This window comes from Vanessa tameamea, chromosome 5 (genome assembly GCF_037043105.1).
Source record: "Vanessa tameamea isolate UH-Manoa-2023 chromosome 5, ilVanTame1 primary haplotype, whole genome shotgun sequence".
Taxonomy (NCBI): domain Eukaryota; kingdom Metazoa; phylum Arthropoda; class Insecta; order Lepidoptera; family Nymphalidae; genus Vanessa; species Vanessa tameamea.
The window spans coordinates 3,424,091-3,444,839 of record NC_087313.1 but is presented as its reverse complement, the minus strand read 5'-3'; the positions used below and the strand labels follow the sequence as shown (position 1 = coordinate 3,444,839).

The following is a 20,749-nucleotide window of genomic DNA, read 5'->3' as shown; positions in this document are numbered from 1 at the left end:
ATATATTTATATAAAGCACGGTATATAAAAAGTGTAACAACCATTGAAAACTACACATAGTAATCAGTGTTATTAATATTTATATTCTTTAATATAACCATATATAAGACTGAAAACAGAATAATTTATATTTATTGCGTTTAAGCAAGTTTCATGAACAAAGTAGAAGATCTTCTAGAAAGAATTATTAATTGATAGCGACGTATCGGATGTTAATTTATTCGTTTCCGAGTAAGAAAAATTATCTGCAAAATCAAGGAATGTTATGTTTTGATTTACACCTCAGTCGTATTTAACTCTGTAAAACAAATTATTGTATTTAATTTATTATTATTAAATTAAATACTAATTGTATTGTTTCTTATCTTCTTCACCATAGGTAATTCATTTTCTGAAACAATGATTTAACTTAAATTTTTTTAATAATAAAACCTAGAATGAATTTGTAATTTTTTTTTAATGATTTCTTATCTTTCCATGTTTAAATTAGTGTTGATTCGTTTTAGTTTCAAGCGTTACGAATGAAATGAAACAAATCAATAAAACTTGGTACAGGTAATTATAATCGATTTATATATAATATATGTTATATAATTATTACAGAAAATAAAAAATAATTATTTAATTTCGTTTTAAAAAGATTATATTATAAGAAAAAGTGATTGTTAAAGTATTTTCATTCGTTGTTCAATATTATCTACACCACTATTATAAAGAGGGAAAATTTGTATTTTTATGTGTGTGTGTGTTTGTAATAAATAATGAGTGCCGATTATAAAAATTATCTCACCATTGGAAAGCTACATTAACCTTGAGTAACATAGGCTATATTTATTGCTAGAAAAGATTACTTACTTTTTAGGAAGGATCCCTTACTAAACTTTAGTAACGTAACCCAAGGTGTAATAAACAAAAATTTTAACAAAAAAATTGACTTCAAGCAAAAAACTATTTCAAAATAAAAAAGAGGAAAAATCATTGCGTATTTTTCTATTAACATGAAGTAAACGAAGTCAGGGAGGAACATCTATCTCAACAGAGTAAAACTACCTCGAGCACAATTTCAAAAGACACTTGTGAAAAGCGAAAAAATATACTTTCGGAAATGCGACTTTACATGGAAAAAAAATTGAATAAGGAAAATATCAAAAAACATAGTCAATGTCTCGGCTTGATTATTGAGCTGGTCAGTTACAGTCCATAAATTATAAGGTACCACCCTCGAAAGAGCTGTCATCGACCTTAGTAAAAAAACTTTGCAAAAGAGCATTTATTAATATATTATGTCGTGTCAAAAGTTTGGAAGGCATAGATTTATCAGATTTGGACGAAAACAAATGATTAAGAAGACAGACGACAGTGAAGGTACCACATAATATCGTACATCATAAGGTCACACATCATGTTGCAATGCAGCACATTAAAACTGGATTACAGACAGTAAGAAGTTCTGCCAAATATCGCAACCTTGCTATAAGCCATTAAGGAGTTCCATTGATTATCATATTCGACTATTACAATTACTTGACTATAACCACGTTACGGAAAGTGACTCAAATATCCATATAACCTATAACAGATTCGGCCTGTATCGCTAATTTTCTCCTCAGAATTGAAGAGTTCCGTTACTTTTTCATGGATCCCATACTCAGAACCTAACCAAACTTTCATCAAACTCAAGAACCTTTGCAGTATATCATCCTGTCCATTAAATAAAGAATCATCAAAATTGGTTGGCGTGATATTGAGTTATTCGTTCATTTATGGCGCACATACTTAAGACTTATATGGTTTTCTTATGGATACCATTATCAGAACTAAAATCGAAATTGAAATGGGAAGTACTAGCATTCAAATAAAAAAAAATCATCAAAATCGGTTCACTCAGTCGAAAGTTCTGAGTTGTGAAAAAAAATTACAGTCGAATTGAGGACCTCCTCCTTTTTTTGAAGCCGGTTAAAAAAAGTGCGCTAAAACGTCTTTCGTCGCATGCGCTGCGGAAACTATTGATGATAGAACAAAAGTATGTTCTCCAATATTAAACAACATGTCAAAAACTACAGACAACTTTGTAATACCATATGTCCAATTAATCATCGTTATGTCACAATAACCTTAGATAAATAACTTAAAACTTAAAATAACCAATAAAATTCATAGAAATACCGACCAAAATTAGACCATGTCATTCATACCTCTGTTTAAATCCTTATCCAAATAAATCATTTTGTTTTCAAGACTGTTTCAATTTATATACATTACATTTTGAATTGTTCAAATCGGCTATTCCATTCAATAGATATTACGAATTTAATAGTCATAGAAATAGAAAAAAAAAACTCTCTCCCTTAATAAATACGTTACTTCAATAAAAAAAATTTTGAATAAATTCGGATTATCAGTATAAATGGATAATGCGGTACTGCGTTTGCTGTTTAAGAAAATAAAAAAATTAAACAAGAAAATATATAATTAAAAGGTAAAGGTAAAGCCGGGACGGTCCGATAGTTTTAGATAAACTTGACAGTTACACCAATTCAATTTAGAAAACTTGTAACACTGTGAAATGATATTTATAATCTATAATTCAATAATTTCGTGTTTAGTTTAGTTTTGTGTATGTGTGTATTAGTATCGACATTAATATGTATAAGGGACGACGTGTTCATGAAAAACTCATTGAGCTGTTTGAAAATCAATCAATCGAGTGGAAAATAAAATCAATTTTATTTTTATTTAATTTTTTAATATTTTCGTTAGATCTAAGACGACTTATCGTTTCTAACGTTAACACTTGCGGACTATGATATCTTCCAGTTCACATTCTATTTTCTCGCCCCTGTAATCCGATTGGACGGTAGTCAAATACGACCGGAAACCGCCCTTTAGCAATTTAGATAATATATGTATTTTTATTTAGTTTTACCACCTATAGTAACACCTGTAGTATTGACACCAAGCGTCGACCAGCTCCAAACTCTGTTGTGTTTTACTTTCAGTGATGAATCATCATCACCTTGACCTTCTTGATGACCTTCTGTTCGGTTTCGGCCAAGGCGGACATTCAACCGAGGAGAGTTAAAGTGCAGGACCAAAGGCTTTACGACCTTATATGTCATGTAAAACAATGATAAACAATGTTAATTTCTAGATTTTGAGTTTTTATAAAATTTTAAGCGGCCCAGTAACTCACAATCGGCCTGACCTCGGTCTTGAACCTAGGATCTCAAGAACCGCCTCGTGGCTAGCTACTAGGTGACTAGACCGAAGTGTATAAACTTTTCTAACCCCTATTCAGTGGAATCAGGGCAAGCGAATGATAAATAATGTTTTGTTATGTAAATATTTTAAAGGTAGAAATATAATTTTATTTTAGTGATTCTGACAAGATCTTTACGGGACCTGTTCTCAATGTTGTCGGGACTGATTCTTTTCAAAGTTTTGTCGCTAGGAAAATGGATTTCAAAGCAATAGATGTTCTTTAAAAAGAGTTTGTGCTTTAACACATACAAAGCATAGTTGTAAGTCCAATTTTATTTGTAAAAGGATCCATTAGTCATGCTGGCTCTAGAAACACTTACGACGGATGAAATCTTTTGATTATCTTATACGTTTATGAAATAAATGTGAAGCAATAAATCGTTGTATACAAATTAAGTTCATTTTATTGTTATCTAATTGAGAGAGGTAATTTAACAGTTTTATTTTTAATAATTATTTTGGGGACTCGTTGGTACGTTGTTACAAAAAGTTGGTGAAACACCTGATCAGTGGAATTGCTCACTGAAAAGAAGTGTGTCTTGTGTTTTATCCCCCACGATGTAGCATTCTTGCAAAATATTGATTTACGTATTCGTTTCCAAAATGCCCTTTTTCAATGTTTTAAAATAAAACGTGGTCCAAGAATTCGAAAGATGAATATTACGTGGCAATAATTTATGATTCAATTCAATTGGTATAAGGATTAAAAGATTCAACTTTAGACATAAATCCGAGTGACCTTTAATTTTGCATAAAATACCATTAAAATAGCGTAATTAATGTTTTTGGTGAAATTCAAAGTTAAAGGTTATTTCAATGACCTTTTGATTTTACATTTAATTAACGCTCAAAGAAGATTACTAAGGTTGTCGCACTTTGTTTGCAGCGTAAACAACAGGCAGATTATTTTTGTACTAAGCATCGTTAAAATGTTAATATTGTTTTCAAAGATACAGTTTAAGAGGAAATTATCTATAGAATTGTGGAGCGAATATAAACCATAGATAACGGGTTTAAGCCTGGAGTTTGAGACTGTTTTCTTGCACATGTATAGATATATTCATTGTATCTAAATTTAAGTGAATGGTAAATTCTTATGAGAAATAAAGTTCTTTATACCTAGAAACACATTTGTTTTTGTCATTGTCACACTGTCACAACTCAGTTGAGTTTATTCGCACTTAAAATAATATAAATATTTACAAATCATCGAGTGCTCCGCGGTGACGGACGTCGTTAACCAAATCAACATATTATGCATCAACTCGTGTCGGAGCAGATTGGGGTAAAAGACCCAAATTTTCCTCTCAAAAGGAGAGTTCTTTACCGTTCATTTACAGGGTTTTTCAAAGGGACCTATTGATGTAAGAGGATTTTTTTACTAATGGAAGAGCTTTGTGAAAACCCTTTCGCCATTAATTCCAGTTAGCTCAAGAGCAATGTCGATGCTGTCAATAATATTAAAAATATTTTTTCGTAATATTATTATTATTAATGATTGCGAATTCTTCTTCATCAAATGCTTGATGACGTTATTAAGATGTTGTATATCATCGATGAATAACTTATATAAATGAAACGAAACACAGATAATTATAGTCGATGTATTGTAACATAAGAATAGAAAAACGTATACTTATTACAAATACTTAAAGAAAATAGTTATTAAATATAGTATTAACAAGATTTTATTAGAAAAAAAAGAACGAAAGAAAAATAATTAAAATATTGATAATCGTAAAAATTAGGATGATATCATTCATATTAAAAAACGGACGTTATTACTAGTTGATTTATGTTACTTTTAATATTGCGTTAAAAGTATTATTATTTAGCTAATGAAATTTACTTTTACAAGAAAGAACAATAAAACAAATTAAAATGTATTTTAATAATTTTTATTTATTTTAATGGTTTGTAGTCGTCCTGAAAAATAATAAACATTCATGATAATGAATTGTTTTTTCATGAAATGAAATTATGAATATAATTCAATTAGAATTCCAAATAATTATTGCTATCTATACATATAATAAAATTGGAGTGTCTGTTTGTTATATTAAAATAACCGAATTTTACTAAATGCATCTCTATGTATACACGGTACATAGCCCAAAATATTTTTTTTTCGATTTTCTCTGTCTGTCTATTTGATCCGGCTAATCTCTGGAACGGTTGGACCGATTTTGATGGGACTTTCACTAGAAGAAAGCTGATGAAATAAGGAATAACTTAGGCTATAACAATAACTTTTTTGTCAAATTCAATCGGGCACGAAGTCGCGGGCACAGCTAGTTAATATAATATTAATATAAACTCAGGTTTACAGACATAAACTTAAATCTAACTTCATACGAGAAGTCAGATTCTTAGTCAGATTTCTTCTGTATTTCTACGGCCCCCCGAAAATATTAAATACTTTTTTACATCGCCTGTGCGCCACGAACCTTGAGAACTAAGAAGTTATCTTCTATATAGTTATATATATGTCCGTCGTGCCCGAAATAACACTGATCACTCCACCTTTAGTATGCTTTTTGCTATTAGGATAGCTAATTAAACTTGTTAATTGGGCTCGCCCAAAGCCCCATTAACAAGTTTAATTTTGATAATACATCTACAAAGTCGGGGCGAGTATCTAGTTTTATAAGTAATTGTCGATGTTTGTCATAAAATTATACGATCACTCTGTCCATTATAAATACAATTATGCTCATTAGTGACTAGTTTTCGCCCGCATCTTTGCTTGCGTTTTAGGAATTGTTTGTTAGACTTTATTCACATAATATCTATCAATATCTTTAATTACAGTTATTCTGATGTATAAGCTATATTCATTTAAAGTTTAATTGAAATCCATTCAGTAATTTTTGCGTGAAAGAATAACAAACATCAATACATGCAAACTTTCTCCTTTATAATATTAGTAAGGATTTGCGTGAAACTGAGATGATTACTGAAATTGAAATTTTTATCTCTCCAGTGTGATAAAAATATTACCGAATTTCCAATGAATATTTAATAAAAGGAAATCGATATATTAGGTTCTACTTATTTAAAAAAAAAAAACGAAGAGCTCAGCTCACCTGATTATAGTACCACCATTTCCGACCAAAAAATAATGCAGCTCCTGAAGGACCAGAACTGCTAAATTGCGGTGCATAAGGATTCACGTTCATATGATCGCCGTCCATCTATAAGGAAATAATGTTAAAGTAAAGTTATTTTATAATAAAAAAATTAATATAAATTTAATTTAATAATAAATAGAATTCAATGTTTTTCTCCAAAATTAAATGGGACCATACAAAAAAAGAACAGTCTAAATTGGTTCTGAGGTAATAAACATAACAAGAAATATATGCACCAGAATTGATAACCTCTCCAAGTATTCAAAATTCGAACGTTTTGTTTTTTTTTTTTTAAAAAACGCTAAAGTTCTTAAACATCTGAACGAAAAAAAAGGAGCGGTTGAAAAACAAATGACAAAGAGGTTCTGACCTGTTTGTCTCAAATAAACTTTATTACATACTTAAATTAAAACAAAGTGAAATTGAATAAAAGGTGGGCGTTAAAGTAGCGCATTCTGTACCGGCCAAATTCAAATGCACACGATGGTCATTAGTGTGTGCAAAATGAAAATAACAAAACACGTCATAGAAATCATATATACCTACATAAATATTATACATACAGAAATTTATACTGTAAACTTATGCTTGATTTACTGGACAAAGTGTGTGAAATAGGATCGCTCAAAACGGCATATTCACGCCAGCCACGATAGCCACATGCCCAAAAACGTATTCAAACATAAATATCATCTGTGGTCGAGTAGTGTGTACACCGGTTTTCATGGGTACGCCACTCCGAGGTCCCGGGTTCGATTCCCGGTCGAGTCGATGTAGAAAAAGTTTATTACTTTTCTATGTTGTCTTGGGTCTGGGTGTTTGTGGTACCGTCGTTACTTCTGATTTCCATAACACAAGCGCTTTAGCTACTTACATTGGGATCAGAGTAATGTATGTGATGTTGTCCAATATTTATTATTATTATTTATTTACTTATCTCTTTAATTTTTTTTTTTTTTTCAAATTATAATTCTCCGCTTTGGAAATAACCCTCGTTACGATATATACAATGATTGTGTAGTCTTGGAAACCGGTTTTTCGGCTTACGTGAATAACTTAGAGAAAATTGTTTAAAATTGTTTTGAACATTTATTACTAAGGAAGGTGAAATTTAGGATGTAAGTTAGTATGGAAATTAATCACTTTTGAAAAATATGGAAACCGGTGTTTTTGGGTCTGCTTATGAGTTAAAGACGATACTGCGTTTTTGAAAGTTCATCGACCAATAGTGTGATGAAAAATTGTGATAAAAGTTTGTATTGAAGTTATTTTAAGTTACCATTTTTGAAAGTTACGTTTTAGTTTTGTTTCTGCTTATTATTAAAAAAAAGCTATTACATCGTCTTTGAAATTTTGGGATGTTTTGTTGATTGGGTTTTAAATAGGGGAAGAAATTTGGCCTGGAAAATCAATTTATATTTTACAAAAAATTCATTATTTTTGAATCTCGAAATATTGAACCTCTGTTCAGGCTTTTGTTTATGATGATATTCTCTACGCTTGGTGGGCCTTGTGCAAAGATATCTGGGTAGGTACCACCCATTTATCAGATATTCTACCGCGAAATAACAGGATAGGATTGTTGTGTTCTAGTTTGAAGAGCCAATGTAATTGCAGAAAAAAGGGGCATAACATCTTCACTCCCAAAGTTGGTGGCGCATTGGAGTTATGTTAGAGATGATTATTATTTCTTATAGTGCCAATGTGTATGGGCAATAGTGACTATTATCATCAGGTGGTCCAAATGCCCATCCGCATACCTACTACATAAAAACAATATAGCTGTTCTTACGGTATTTCTGAATAATAAGAGGATAAAATTGAGAATGAATGTTTATATAGGATATCGCCTTTTCTCAATGTTTGAAATATGGAAATTTGTCATTATGCTTCTGTTTATGAGGGAAAAAACCAAACAATGATTTTGAAAATACATCTCTTTAGATAAGATTTGTTTTGATATTAGGTTCGCGAGGTCATCATTTTAATAAAAGAAGAGGTCAAAATAATCTCTTAAAAATCGATGGGTATAATTACACCGATGGGAAAATGCATCGGTTTTACGTCTAGTATTTTATAAAAAGGAAGTCCAACTATTTAATGAACAAAGCGATAATTTCCTAAATACTTACAAAATGATTCCAAAGCCAGTTATGTTGGTATTTATCCTTGTGGACTGTATACGGATTGCCTGGATTCCTTTCGAAGTCTGAAGATCTGGATGAGGAAGAGCTATCGCTGGAACTCGAGTCGCCTCCGTTACGATTTCTGAATTTGCTCTTTTTCTTTTTCTTGCGATGTTTCCTCCTTGTCTGCATTTCCTAATTTGAATTTATTGTGTAATAGCGACTCGCCTCGTTCAGCGTAATACGAAGATAAAAATGATTGATATACATACACATTGGTTTAGGCAGTGCGGCCTAAACCAATGGCTCTAACGATATGAAACTTTGCACAAAAAATCCTTCTTAAAACTTACACGATTTTTCAAAATTAATCACGAAGAAAGTTCACATGGAAATTCGTCATTTCTGATGTGAAATATGGAAATCAGTATTTAGGTTTATATTTTTGAATAAAAAGTTTTTGTAAATACGTCACCCAATCTTTTTTCAATATTTAAAATATGGTGACGACATTTATGAATTAAGGTCAGTTATTTAAGTACTTACGAAAGGTTCAATTGAAAGTTTGTAATTTTTTAAGTTACATTACACGTAAACGTGGAAATTGGTGTTAGGGCATCTGTTTATGTAAAAGACCAACGTTACAATATTTACCGATGTTATATCTAATCGGATACACGGCTAGGAGTACTTTTCCCTAAATTATTTATGATCTTTATAATGTTAAGCAAAGCATGAGCCTTTACATACAGATAAACAAGTAATAGTACGAAGTAATATTAGTTTATGTCCATTTTTTCCAAAGTATAAATGGTCAGTGGTCAAATGAATTATTTTGTATTTTATATTTATCGAGTGGTATCGACATATACACAGGAGTAATTGATTAAGGAAGATCGACATATTTAAAATGATTACATGATTGATCTTTTGTTATCATTTTTCTCTATCATTTACGTAGAAGGTTGGTACTTTGCCAGAAACCTTTAGGCAAAATCCAACAACACCTGTACTGAATTACAACGAAACAGAATGAATAATAGAAGAACGCGTTGAAACGCAAAAATGTTTAACGATACTTCTGTATATTTAACCAAATATATATTTAAAAACCATCGAATCGAAACCCCCTAACAACAACGTCAAAATTTGTCATCATGGTAAGTTAATATGAGTTCTCATAGTACTTCTCCTCCTCATCTCCTGCTCATAATATTTCTTTTTTCATCTTTAAAATGTATCAAATTAAATAATGATAATGAGAATATTTAGAAATGGTTAATAATTAAATTAAATACTCCTATGTATTAAATACACCAAGAATACGTTTTTCTCTAATTACAATTATTTTTGTAATTAGAGTAAAATTATTGTATATTCGTTCTGTATGCGTTCCTAAACTTATTACTGGTATTTCTGCGTAGGCCAGCGGAGGTCCTGGCCCAAAAAAATAAACTTTTTCTTATATAATATTCATCATTGTATATATATGTTGTATATCGTCGGGACCGATATCTAGTTATTTATAAATGCGATGATTACTTATTATTAATTCCGGTAATTCGTTCTGAATCGGAAGTTTCGTCGTTTCAGGTTTTATTACAATTGTTTTATTGCAACGGTAAACGGGAACAAAACCAAAATTCCCAATCGGTTCATGAATAACGAAGTTTTGATTAAATAGACATAATAATATACAACCGAACTGATAACTTCGTTTTTTAAAATACGGTTAATATTAACAGTAATTAACTCACGGCCATGTCACCAGAATCGGAACTAAAACAAAAAAACATATCATAGAGCCGGTTTCGTTAAGAACATTATTTTAAGGATATAATTTTAAGAATCTTTTTAAAATAGCATTCACTCTTTAAATAGGGTAGTTTAACTGACTTTAAGTAGAATCTTTAAAGGGGATCCAAAAATTTCCAAGACATATATTGTGTGAATTCATGACTTTTAGATATCACTTAAAAAAGTTATCCATAATAATTTTGAAACACTTATGATTCTTGATAAAATGTTATTAATTTAATAAAATTATGAAGTTAGTTTGGTGCAAGAGCATTTGGGCATCTAGTTAGATACAACGTAGTCATCATATATTATATTCTGGCTTAAAAGGTGAGTGAGCGAGTGTAACGGCAATAGGGACATAACATATTAGTTCTAAAGGTTGGTTTATCGTGATGTTAAGAATGCTTAAAATTGCTTACGTCACCAACATCTATGGCGACTATCATTGAGAAATAAAAATACCTGATTAAATTTAGATGTAGGATAACCCCCCCCCCCCGGCATATCGTTTGAAATCTTACATTATCCTCTCTCTCTGACTCTGGCTATAATTTTGGTATATGATATATTCATAACAACAGGCCGATTTTGTTTTTGAATTTGTAATATATGAAAAATGAAGTATACATATGAAAAAATTGATTTACAACAATTTTATGTATATTAACAGTAACATTGATCACTTTCATAGAATCAGTGATAATCATTGTATGTGGACGAGACGTAAGGATAAGCTAATACGCCATGTTTTTGACTCCGCAATCTAATATGTAAATCCTTCTTGGGGCAAGTTTCTAACTTTACCGTTTCATAAATTAAAATAATTTGTATTTAAAAATACATTGGTAAAGATTATTCAACAAATTTCTTGCCGATTCTTTTCGGTAGAATCTGCATTCCGAACCGGTGGTAGCTTCACTATATATAATTTGTTAAATGACGATTCGAAAGTGCTTGTAACAGCCTACTTGAATAAAGTACCTATATTTTGATTTGGCAAATCCTTTATTGACCTGGATGTCTACCACGAAGTGATGTTTTTTGTCTTCTTAATATCAAAGTACTAATTATTATGATACTTACTCATCTAGTATTTCACTGGCATTGTTGTCCATCTCCGATGCCTATAGTTAAATAATATGATAAAAAAATCGAACTTAAAATCCTCATACTTTTATTGGGTAGTAAGTAAGTAAATGAGTCTTATGTACATGTTACATTGAGTTACGCAAAACAAGGATAGAGGTTTTAATTAAAAAAAAAATGTTGTAAATATTTTCTGATAATTAATATTATTTAGAAGTATTTTGTATGTAATAATAGATTTAAATTAAAGAGGTACACAAAGCCTTTACTTTATCTAACTTGTATAGTATTTTCAACTTACCACTTCATCCCCTAAAAGTCTGTTTCAAAATATTTATTAAGCAAAGTTCTTATAATTTAATAGCTTAATCAAATTCATCAAATTAAATGAAAACCAATACGCTTTAATAAACTTACCGAAGTTTGCCATCTCGTTTGAAATTTCTTGGATCGATTTCAATAACCAACTGAAAATATAAATTCTCAAACTTGTTTTTTATATTATAGGCAGGTTGACTGGCAAATGATCCACCTGATGGTGAGTGGTCACCACTTTACTAAACTTTGGTGCCGTAAATTTTAACCTTTGCTTACATCGCCACCAACCTCGAGAACTGAGATGCAATGTTCTTTGTGCCTGTAATTACATTGGCTCACTCATCCTTCAAACCGGAACACAACAATCCTAAGTACTGCAGCAGTTGAATATATAATGACTGGATCGTAACTAGCCAGACGGGCTTACACAAAGTCCTAGCTCCAAATTAAATTAAATTTTACAATACGTAAATGATCTTAATTACAAATGATCTTAATTACTAAAAGACTATTTCATTTTAATTAATACTAATATAAAAACTATTTCTATAAGCTATTTCCAATTTGAGACTCGAATTTAATCTTAATTAATAATTAAGAGGTTTTTTTTAAACTTACCACAGATGGACGCCTAAAAATGAATATAAATGTACATTTCTTTCCGTACTTGAAAAATATTTATGGAGACACTTGTAGCGTCTGTGATCTACACTCTCAGCTCTATCTGATCAGTAGCAGGACAATTCCAAATTGCACCATAAATAGCAGTCTCAAACGAAATCCCACTGCAGTTTCAAGATACATATTTATTCGAATATGGGACAAAATTATTTAGAGAATATGTGCTATCGTGTGACGATTTTGAATATTAGTCAGTTAGGTAAGAAAGGTTCATGTTATACGGAATTCTTACATAACATCACGAGCATATCTCAAGTCAATTGGCTGGTCTCCGAGATTGAGATGACTGTATTTACACCGTGTGTCCCCCGAGTTTAATATTAGTATGATATTCAACGCAGAAAAATCGTGAGTGAATCATTTAGAACATAATAATATTTTTGTTCACGTGAAAATGTGTTCGTCGGCTTTGGACATGCATATGGGCCACCTGATGGGTAAGCGGTCACCACCGCCCACAGACAACGGCGCTGTAAGAAATATTAACCATTCCTTACATCGCCAATGCGCCACCACGCAAGATGCAATGTCCCCTGTGCCTGTAGTTACACTGGCTAACTCACCCTTCAAACCGGAACACAACAGTACTGAGAACTGTTGTTTGGCGGTCGAATATCTGATTAGTGGGTGGTACCTACCCAGACGGGCATGCAAAAAGCCCAACCACCAAGTCTACGCAGCAACGAAATTAATTTCATTCAGATTGTTCGAGAGTGAAAAAGATTACACCTTATTCCAGATACATTTACTGAATGATCTACTGGTGCAAAAACGAAGTCAGAATGTAAATAAAAGATGTTCTTAGATAGCAAACCTTTTATCGTGATTTTGCTGGGTATTTTGTATCGCTCGTAACAACGCTACCTATAAATCACAGTGACTGTTCAGAGTTCATAAAGAATATCGTAACAAAAAAAAACTTATATGGACATAAAATATACGCATGAGAAAATATTTGATTTCTGTTTGATAAGGGGCAGAACATTGCAATACTACTTACTTATGTTTATAAGTTACCAGCTGAACCTGCGGCTTTACCCGTGCGACATTTATAAAACACAAACTTCCAATCCCCGTTTTACCCCCTTTGGGGGTGGAGTCTCATAACATCCGTTCTTAAAGGATTTCTACACCCTATATGGAACTTACCTGTCAAATTGTTTTGGTTTCTGAGATTTCGTGGTTAATATGTGAGTGGTCAGGTGGTTTCGCTTTTATATAGGTATATATAGAAAATGTAAGTTTATATGTCAATATATTTTGATGTGGAATAAATAGTGAGCCAGCGTAACAGACAGGAGGGCCATAACATCTTCGTTTTCAAGATTAGTAGCTCATTATTTATATGAGGACTGATTTATATTTCTTGCAAGATCAATGTCTAAGGGCAGTGGGGACCACTTATTATCAGGTGGCCCACACCATCCACATATACGACATTCACATATACCTACATGTCACTTAAAAGTAGACCATACCAGTAAATCGTTGGACTTCCTGAAGCCAGTAGAAAGCACGCGCTCTTTCAAATTTCCATATCTAAGGAAAATATTTTCTCATATATATTATATGTAATTATAATACCTAAGTATAATAACAATATATTATGTAACTTTGAAATATATATCTTTTAAGTCTTATAAGTGTATTTTCTGTAGTGCAAATGAGCCTATAATATTCTATAGATTAACTATTACATTGACGTAGTTCTAATCAAAATATTAATTTAATATAGAAGTGTTACTCTTTTTTGATTTAAAACATCTATTGGCGCACCCTGGGGGTAGAACCGACTCGTATGCCGTGATAGCTAACGCGTGACGACGCCCCTCTCAGTCGCCGCTCTCAACTCACGTAAGTATACGTGGAGTATATACGATAGACTTCATTCCTGTATGTTATCTTAATAATAATACTAGTATATATAATTATTTTAACATCGGAACTATGTTTTTATTTATTTTAGCCCATATTAATTTATTACAATAACCATCAATTTCGATGTTCAAACCTGTCTCATAACAGCAACGCATGTTTTAAGGATTTAGTAATATTCCTATTATTACGTTATTGTTGCTTATAAAACTTATATTGACTGTTAATAATCTAAACCAACGGCTTAAAAATATAACTGCAGACCTTAAAATATCGAAAGAAAATCAGTAGGATTATTTTTTTACTATTTAAGTATACTTTTTATTATTTCCAACAGCCAGTGGCTCGTCGTTTCATTCCTGAGGTGTTTTTTCAGATTCGTGTTAAGAATAATAAAAAGAAAATGGTAGAATAAAAATTGTTAAAGTGCGTCCGAATCAGAGGCAGCTCGGGGCCGAGGCACGCAAAGCAGACGTGCCTCGACTCAAAGCGTGCCTCGACCCGACCCGCACATATCGGCCTCTGTCGGTTTTTTGACCGCGCTCAAAGGTTCCGCGGTGTGCGTGCCTCGCGTAGTTCGGACGTGTAGCCGAGTGTAATTTGTATCTTCGTTCGTGCCAACAAAGCGTACAAATTAATTTTGGTTTCTTGTTTAATTTCAAAAGTGATTTTGCAAAACATAATACTGGAACTGTCATTATTTTTATAAAACGTTATTTATAAAAAAACAGGTGTATGTTTTATATTTTTATTAAAAATAATTAATTTAATATAAAAGCACCAATAGTTGCTATATTTGACGTAATTTTGTTTAGATAAAATAATTAGGCGAAAGAGCAAATGGTTCACAGAGTGGCATCATTGCCCATAGACTTTGGCGTCGTAAAAAATCTTACCCTTCCTTACATCACCAATGCGCCTCCAACCGTGGGAACTAAGATGTTATGTCCCGTGAGCCTGTACAGAGCTCCAGAGCCCAACTAAGTCATGTCGTGCAGTATATATCAGAAAGGACACCGCGAGCGCGTTGACTCACACACACGACATAAACACACTCATGCCTCCCTTAGTTCGGTATTGTATTAGTAGTTATATATTTTTTATGATATGGGTAGGTGGACGTGCACCTGATGGTAAGGTGTCACCACATTCCATAGGTCACATTCGTGCTGTAAGAAATTGTAATAATTTCTTATAGCACGAATTATATATATATATAACAATTATACAAATTAAAATGACTTACGATATTCCAAGATTCTTCAAATTTCCATAAACAGCAGTTCCACTTACGTCTTTTTGAGGATACTTAGCAGCTGATTTCAGCGTTTCTAAGTTTGGTTGTAGTAACGAATGCCCAGGTTTTATGGGTTCAGCTCGTGGATGTTCTATAGATTGAGGTACGTCTAATTTATCATTATCAAGAAGCCTATTATGTCTCTGTAAGTAGAACATATAATACATTTTTTTAAACAAATGATTACAATGTATTTTGAATTTGGAATATTCAATGATGATCGATGTTCAAAATTCATATTTTAGTTATTGGATTAGATTAATTTACTTAGTGTAATGGACGCTGGCAGGATCATATTACACTATAAGGTCCTAAAATATAATCTATTATAGATCATCGAGTTTTAGGTACATATAAAAAATTTAGACATTGATGTCAATCCGACAGACATTAATGGAAGCCACGTTGCTGAGCTGCCCGTGCAGGATAGAGGAGGGTGAACACAGTTTTGGATCAGGACGGTAACCTAGATTTAGCTTAAGTTTTTATTCGAAGAGTTGAACTTTAAATATATAGAAAATGTATTTCTTTATATCGTTCGGTTTTCTTTCTTTCATGGCAGGGACGTGCACCCCTTTCCATCATCCAATGCCATCCTCCCAATGCCATGCTTAGTATTAAATTTTATTAAAGTTATGTGACAGTACTTCTTGGTACTCTTAGTCACGTGGTGAATTTGGCGCCTTATCCAATATGTTTGTTGTTTTTGTCATATAATAATATACTATTAACATTTATTTCAAGTAGAAGTTTATGAACCATAGCCAAAGAGCGGTTACAAAATTCAAGCAAATGCTTCTTAGTTTTAAGGGTTAAAATGATATTGATAATTAATCTCAAGTTCGGTGGCCAAAGAAATTGTCTGGAAGCAACATTGGAATAGGCTAAGCTTTAGGCCTTGCCAAGAAGGATGCCTCAGTCCTGCAGCAGGAAAATTACAGGCAGTTACTTTTGAAGAGTTACATTTCACTCTTAATGCACGATTACCTACGATTGATTTCGTGCCGAAGTACCGAAAAATATAAAAGGAAAATGAGAAACTGGTGATTTTTTTTTTATAGTTGACAAACGTGCATTAGGTGCACGTGATGGAAAGTGATTACCACTGTCCATGAACGTATGCAACACCGTAAGTCTTACAGGTGCATTTCTGGCCTTTAATAATAGTAAGCACTCGGCTTGAAGTCGTATAGGTACAGAAAAACTGCCAGCGAAAGATTTTATTTTATGGACCAGAAGTCATTTACTTAGCGATAATACTACATTGCTATCTTTAATGTTGTTTGTAATACTACAATGCTAGTTAGTTCATTAGTTTCAGCTTTGCAACTTCTAAAATATCTACCATTGCGCTCACTCGCGCCGTTTGGAATTTCTAAGTCTGTTAATGAATTTTCTAGTTTCAAACAAGTCGTCTCAACAAAAGGATTTAGTACGCTATACACGGATATTCACTTTGTGAGTCGCCCTTACAGCGACGTGAGTTTGTCTATAATTAGTCAAAGTATAGAGTATGAAATAAAATAAACCAAGTTGAATTAATTATAGACTACCTCGAAATACTATTGCAGAAACTGTTATAGTTTTCTTTTATTCATAAAAAAGGACTTTAATTTATGATTTTCATTAAAAACAAAAATATGGTACCCGTTTTAAATTTTCAAATTTTAGTGTCCGTGTATTTGTTAGTGTGTGAGTGAGTGTGGGTAATAAAATAAATTGTTTTAACGTATATATTTTGGGAGCAATCATTGTGTTCCGGCTTGGAGATTGAGTGAGCCAGTCAAACTATAAGCACAGTAAATATAACATCTTAGCTCCAAAGGTTGATGGTGCATTGGCTATGTAAGTAATGGTTTATACTTGTAACAGCGTCTATGGGCGTAGGTGACCATATACTATCAAGTGGTCCATGAACTCGGCAAAAAAAAAAAAGAAAAAAAAAAATGATTTTTGACACATTGATTATCCACGAACTCGACGTCTGTGTAAGTATTCGGGCAAATCTTAACATCCAAGTGCGAATTCATTATAACCATACATTTAGTTTACAGATCATTATCAACTGTATTGTACAGTATATAGAGTTGTTTTTTGTCTTACTGTTTCAATAGCTTAATTGTGTATCTATTGCACATATATACAAAAGCGGACTAAATGGTCAATGCGTACTCCACCAGCCAACCTCCTAACCTCCAGCCAACACCACACGGTGTTTACAAATTAAAAGTAAATTATTATAAAGAAAAAAGCTTAATCATACAAGAAATTATTAAGATATCGCCTATTGCATTTTTTGTTTAATCCATATATAAAATTTAGTTTTAAGTATCGGTGCAATTAAGTAGGTATAAATAAATAAATGAAGGAGTGAACGAGGGAATGATTGAATGACTAAATGAATAAATGACTGAAAGACTGAAAGACTGAAGGACTGAAGGACTGAAGGACGGAAAGACTGAAAGATTTTAAGACTGTATGTCTGAAAGACAGAAAGACTAAATTACTGAATGAATTAATGAATGAATGAATAAATAAATATCAGGTGAAAATAATTTCTTAGCCTGCGATTACAGATATTACGTTTATAAACTCTGGTAATTTCAAAATCATATAGTAAGTCAACTGGAGTAGTCAAGAAGATTATACCTTCATTTAAAACGAAAGCTCAAGTCGTTTATAACGAAAGTCATTTATAATTTTAGCAATTCATAAATTCCAATAATTCATTAAAAAAACATTTATAAATAAGGCATATTATTCAACACAAGATTATATACGTAATATAAATGCGTGGAGGTAATAATTGTTGACTTTGAGACAGGATATATTATGTACATTTAATAGTATTTAATTTACATAACTTTATATATCGAATGTTGGAAAAGTGTAACTACCGAGTTTCTGGCCGGATCTACACATTAGAATCTATGTACATTCCGAACTTACAAAATCGTTTAAATAACGATTCAAAGTGCTTGTAAAAGCCTACTTGAATAAAAAATATTTTTATTTTATGCTTAGTATTCGTCGTTAAACATAAATATTCAAAACGATGCAGACGCGTCATCATAATTGTAAGTATGTGCAAGGGATTTAATATGAAGGGAAGGCTGCCATACAATGCAAATATAGGTGCGGCTTTAGTTTATCAAATAACCGACCCGGCTTTGTACGGGTGCAATGCTGAAACTAAATATTTGTTCAGTAAAGCGATATACATCGATTCAGTATAGAATTTTATTAAATTCTCTTCAAAAATGGCACACGATCAATTCCAAAAAGTATTTGTTCCTATATAAAGCCTGTAAATATCCTACCGCTGACCTAAGGCCTCCTCATCCTTTGAGCAGGGTTGGAATTTACTCCGCTACGCTACTCCTATGCGGGTTGGTGGACATATTTAGCAGAATTTCACTGAAATTAGAAACAGTGCAGTGAGGGATTTCACTGCCAAGCACGAGATGAATAATAAATAGAAATTAAGCACATGAAAATTCAATGGTGCTGATCTAGGATTCAACCCGCAATAATCGGTTAAAATGGACGCGTTCTAACCACTGGGTCATCTCGGCATTCTATATAATTATATATTATTAATAAACAAAATCCTTACTCTCAACACTTCAAGAAGATATTTTAAATCTTTTTTCGACAAATTTCCCGCTAATGTCACATTGCTCTGAAATAAGTAAATATATATACATATATAATATTGATTTATATACAACTCTTAAATTATATTAATCACATATAAGTCGTAATACATACCCAGAAAATGAACGATATAAATAATCTCAAATACATTTTTCGCTTTCCTGAAGTTTAACTATAAAATTAAAATTATTAATTTCGTTGCATAACTCACTGAATCACTCACTGTAATTGAATCTAAGATCGTTACATTGAATAATACTAAAAAGTACTGACTTTACTTGAGGATTAAAGGCATTTTAATTTATTTTCATTTATCATGTATCAAATATATTTAATGGGAATTTTCAGTCTAAGTACCCTCCTTTTTAATTAATGTTAAAATAGGTAGTTTAGTTCTGTTTTTGTGTACATAGAATTACATCCACATGCATTACAGTTTATTTATGTCGGGTCGGGGAAACGGGCCACCTGACGGTAAGTAGTTACCACTGCCCATAAGCAATGGTACTATAAGAAATTTTAAGCAATTCTTACATCGCCGACGCACCACTAACTATGAGAACTAAGACGTTGTGTCCCTCGTGTATGTAGTTCCACTAGCTCACTCACCCGTCAAACCGGGCACAACAATACCGAGTATTACTATTTCGCGGTAGATATGATAGATGGGTAGTACCTACCCAGACACGCTTGCACAAAGCCCCACTACCAAAAAATTTAATCCGAGAGTTTTACTGTTCAGTGTATTATATATTAGTATACTAAGCGCATCTTTAGTTAAGAAGCTAACAATGAGGTTATATATACCACGATACTAGTTTCAAATCCATGGTCGGGACAATTAAATTGATCTGGTTATTGTCTTAAATATTTATTATTAGCAGCCTGAAAGGAAGTCGACACTGCATCACGCCCGATCACGCACTGAAGCCGGTCAGATCACCTTTCCATGTAACTATGAAACTTACGGTAACGTTACCGAAGCAGTTAGTTGAATAAGAAGTATTTAATATAATATATAATGATCTGAATCAAAATTTGTAATATTTCATCTTGCAAATTTAAAAATCTGATCAAATATGTGTATTAGTAGAAAGTTCAGCAAACAGTAAACACAGCGAAACTAAATTTATATCATGCAATTCTAATTTCAACTTCTGCACAATAGAATCTATTGTAGCGTGCACAATTACCATTTGTTGTACAACTCGAGTTCAATTCGGTTTCTACTGTAAGTTAAATATTGAATGCAAACCGTGAAATAGAATAGTTCGAGTTAATCGTATATTTCAGTCTTTCAACGCAGAATGTATTCAGAGTTCAGAAAACATATCTATATATTCGTAATAATGTATCTGTACTAACAAATACTCTTTATTCTGTAATGACTAACAATAAAATAACTAATATCCACGAATCTTATACGAGAATATGCAAAGCGTTTCCAAGTTTTAACCGCTAGTTTCGAAACCAGAAATTAAATACATTAAAATAGTTAATAGTGCTAAATCTACCAT

At 32.1% G+C, this 20,749-nt stretch overlaps 1 protein-coding gene across 1 annotated transcript; it reads right to left on the bottom strand.

The window, feature by feature from the left end:
- Positions 1-5,163: 5,163 nt before the first annotated feature.
- Positions 5,164-19,457, bottom strand: LOC113392714 (uncharacterized). The gene is made up of 7 exons (XM_026629259.2): positions 19,347-19,457; positions 19,192-19,257; positions 15,525-15,718; positions 13,882-13,942; positions 8,525-8,713; positions 6,348-6,455; positions 5,164-5,187 (listed from the first exon to the last, which is right to left on the bottom strand). The coding sequence occupies exons 1-7, from the start codon at positions 19,380-19,382 to the stop codon at positions 5,164-5,166; spliced, it is 678 nt and encodes a 225-aa protein (XP_026485044.2). The 5' UTR covers positions 19,383-19,457.
- Between the last annotated feature and the right edge of the window lie 1,292 nt (positions 19,458-20,749).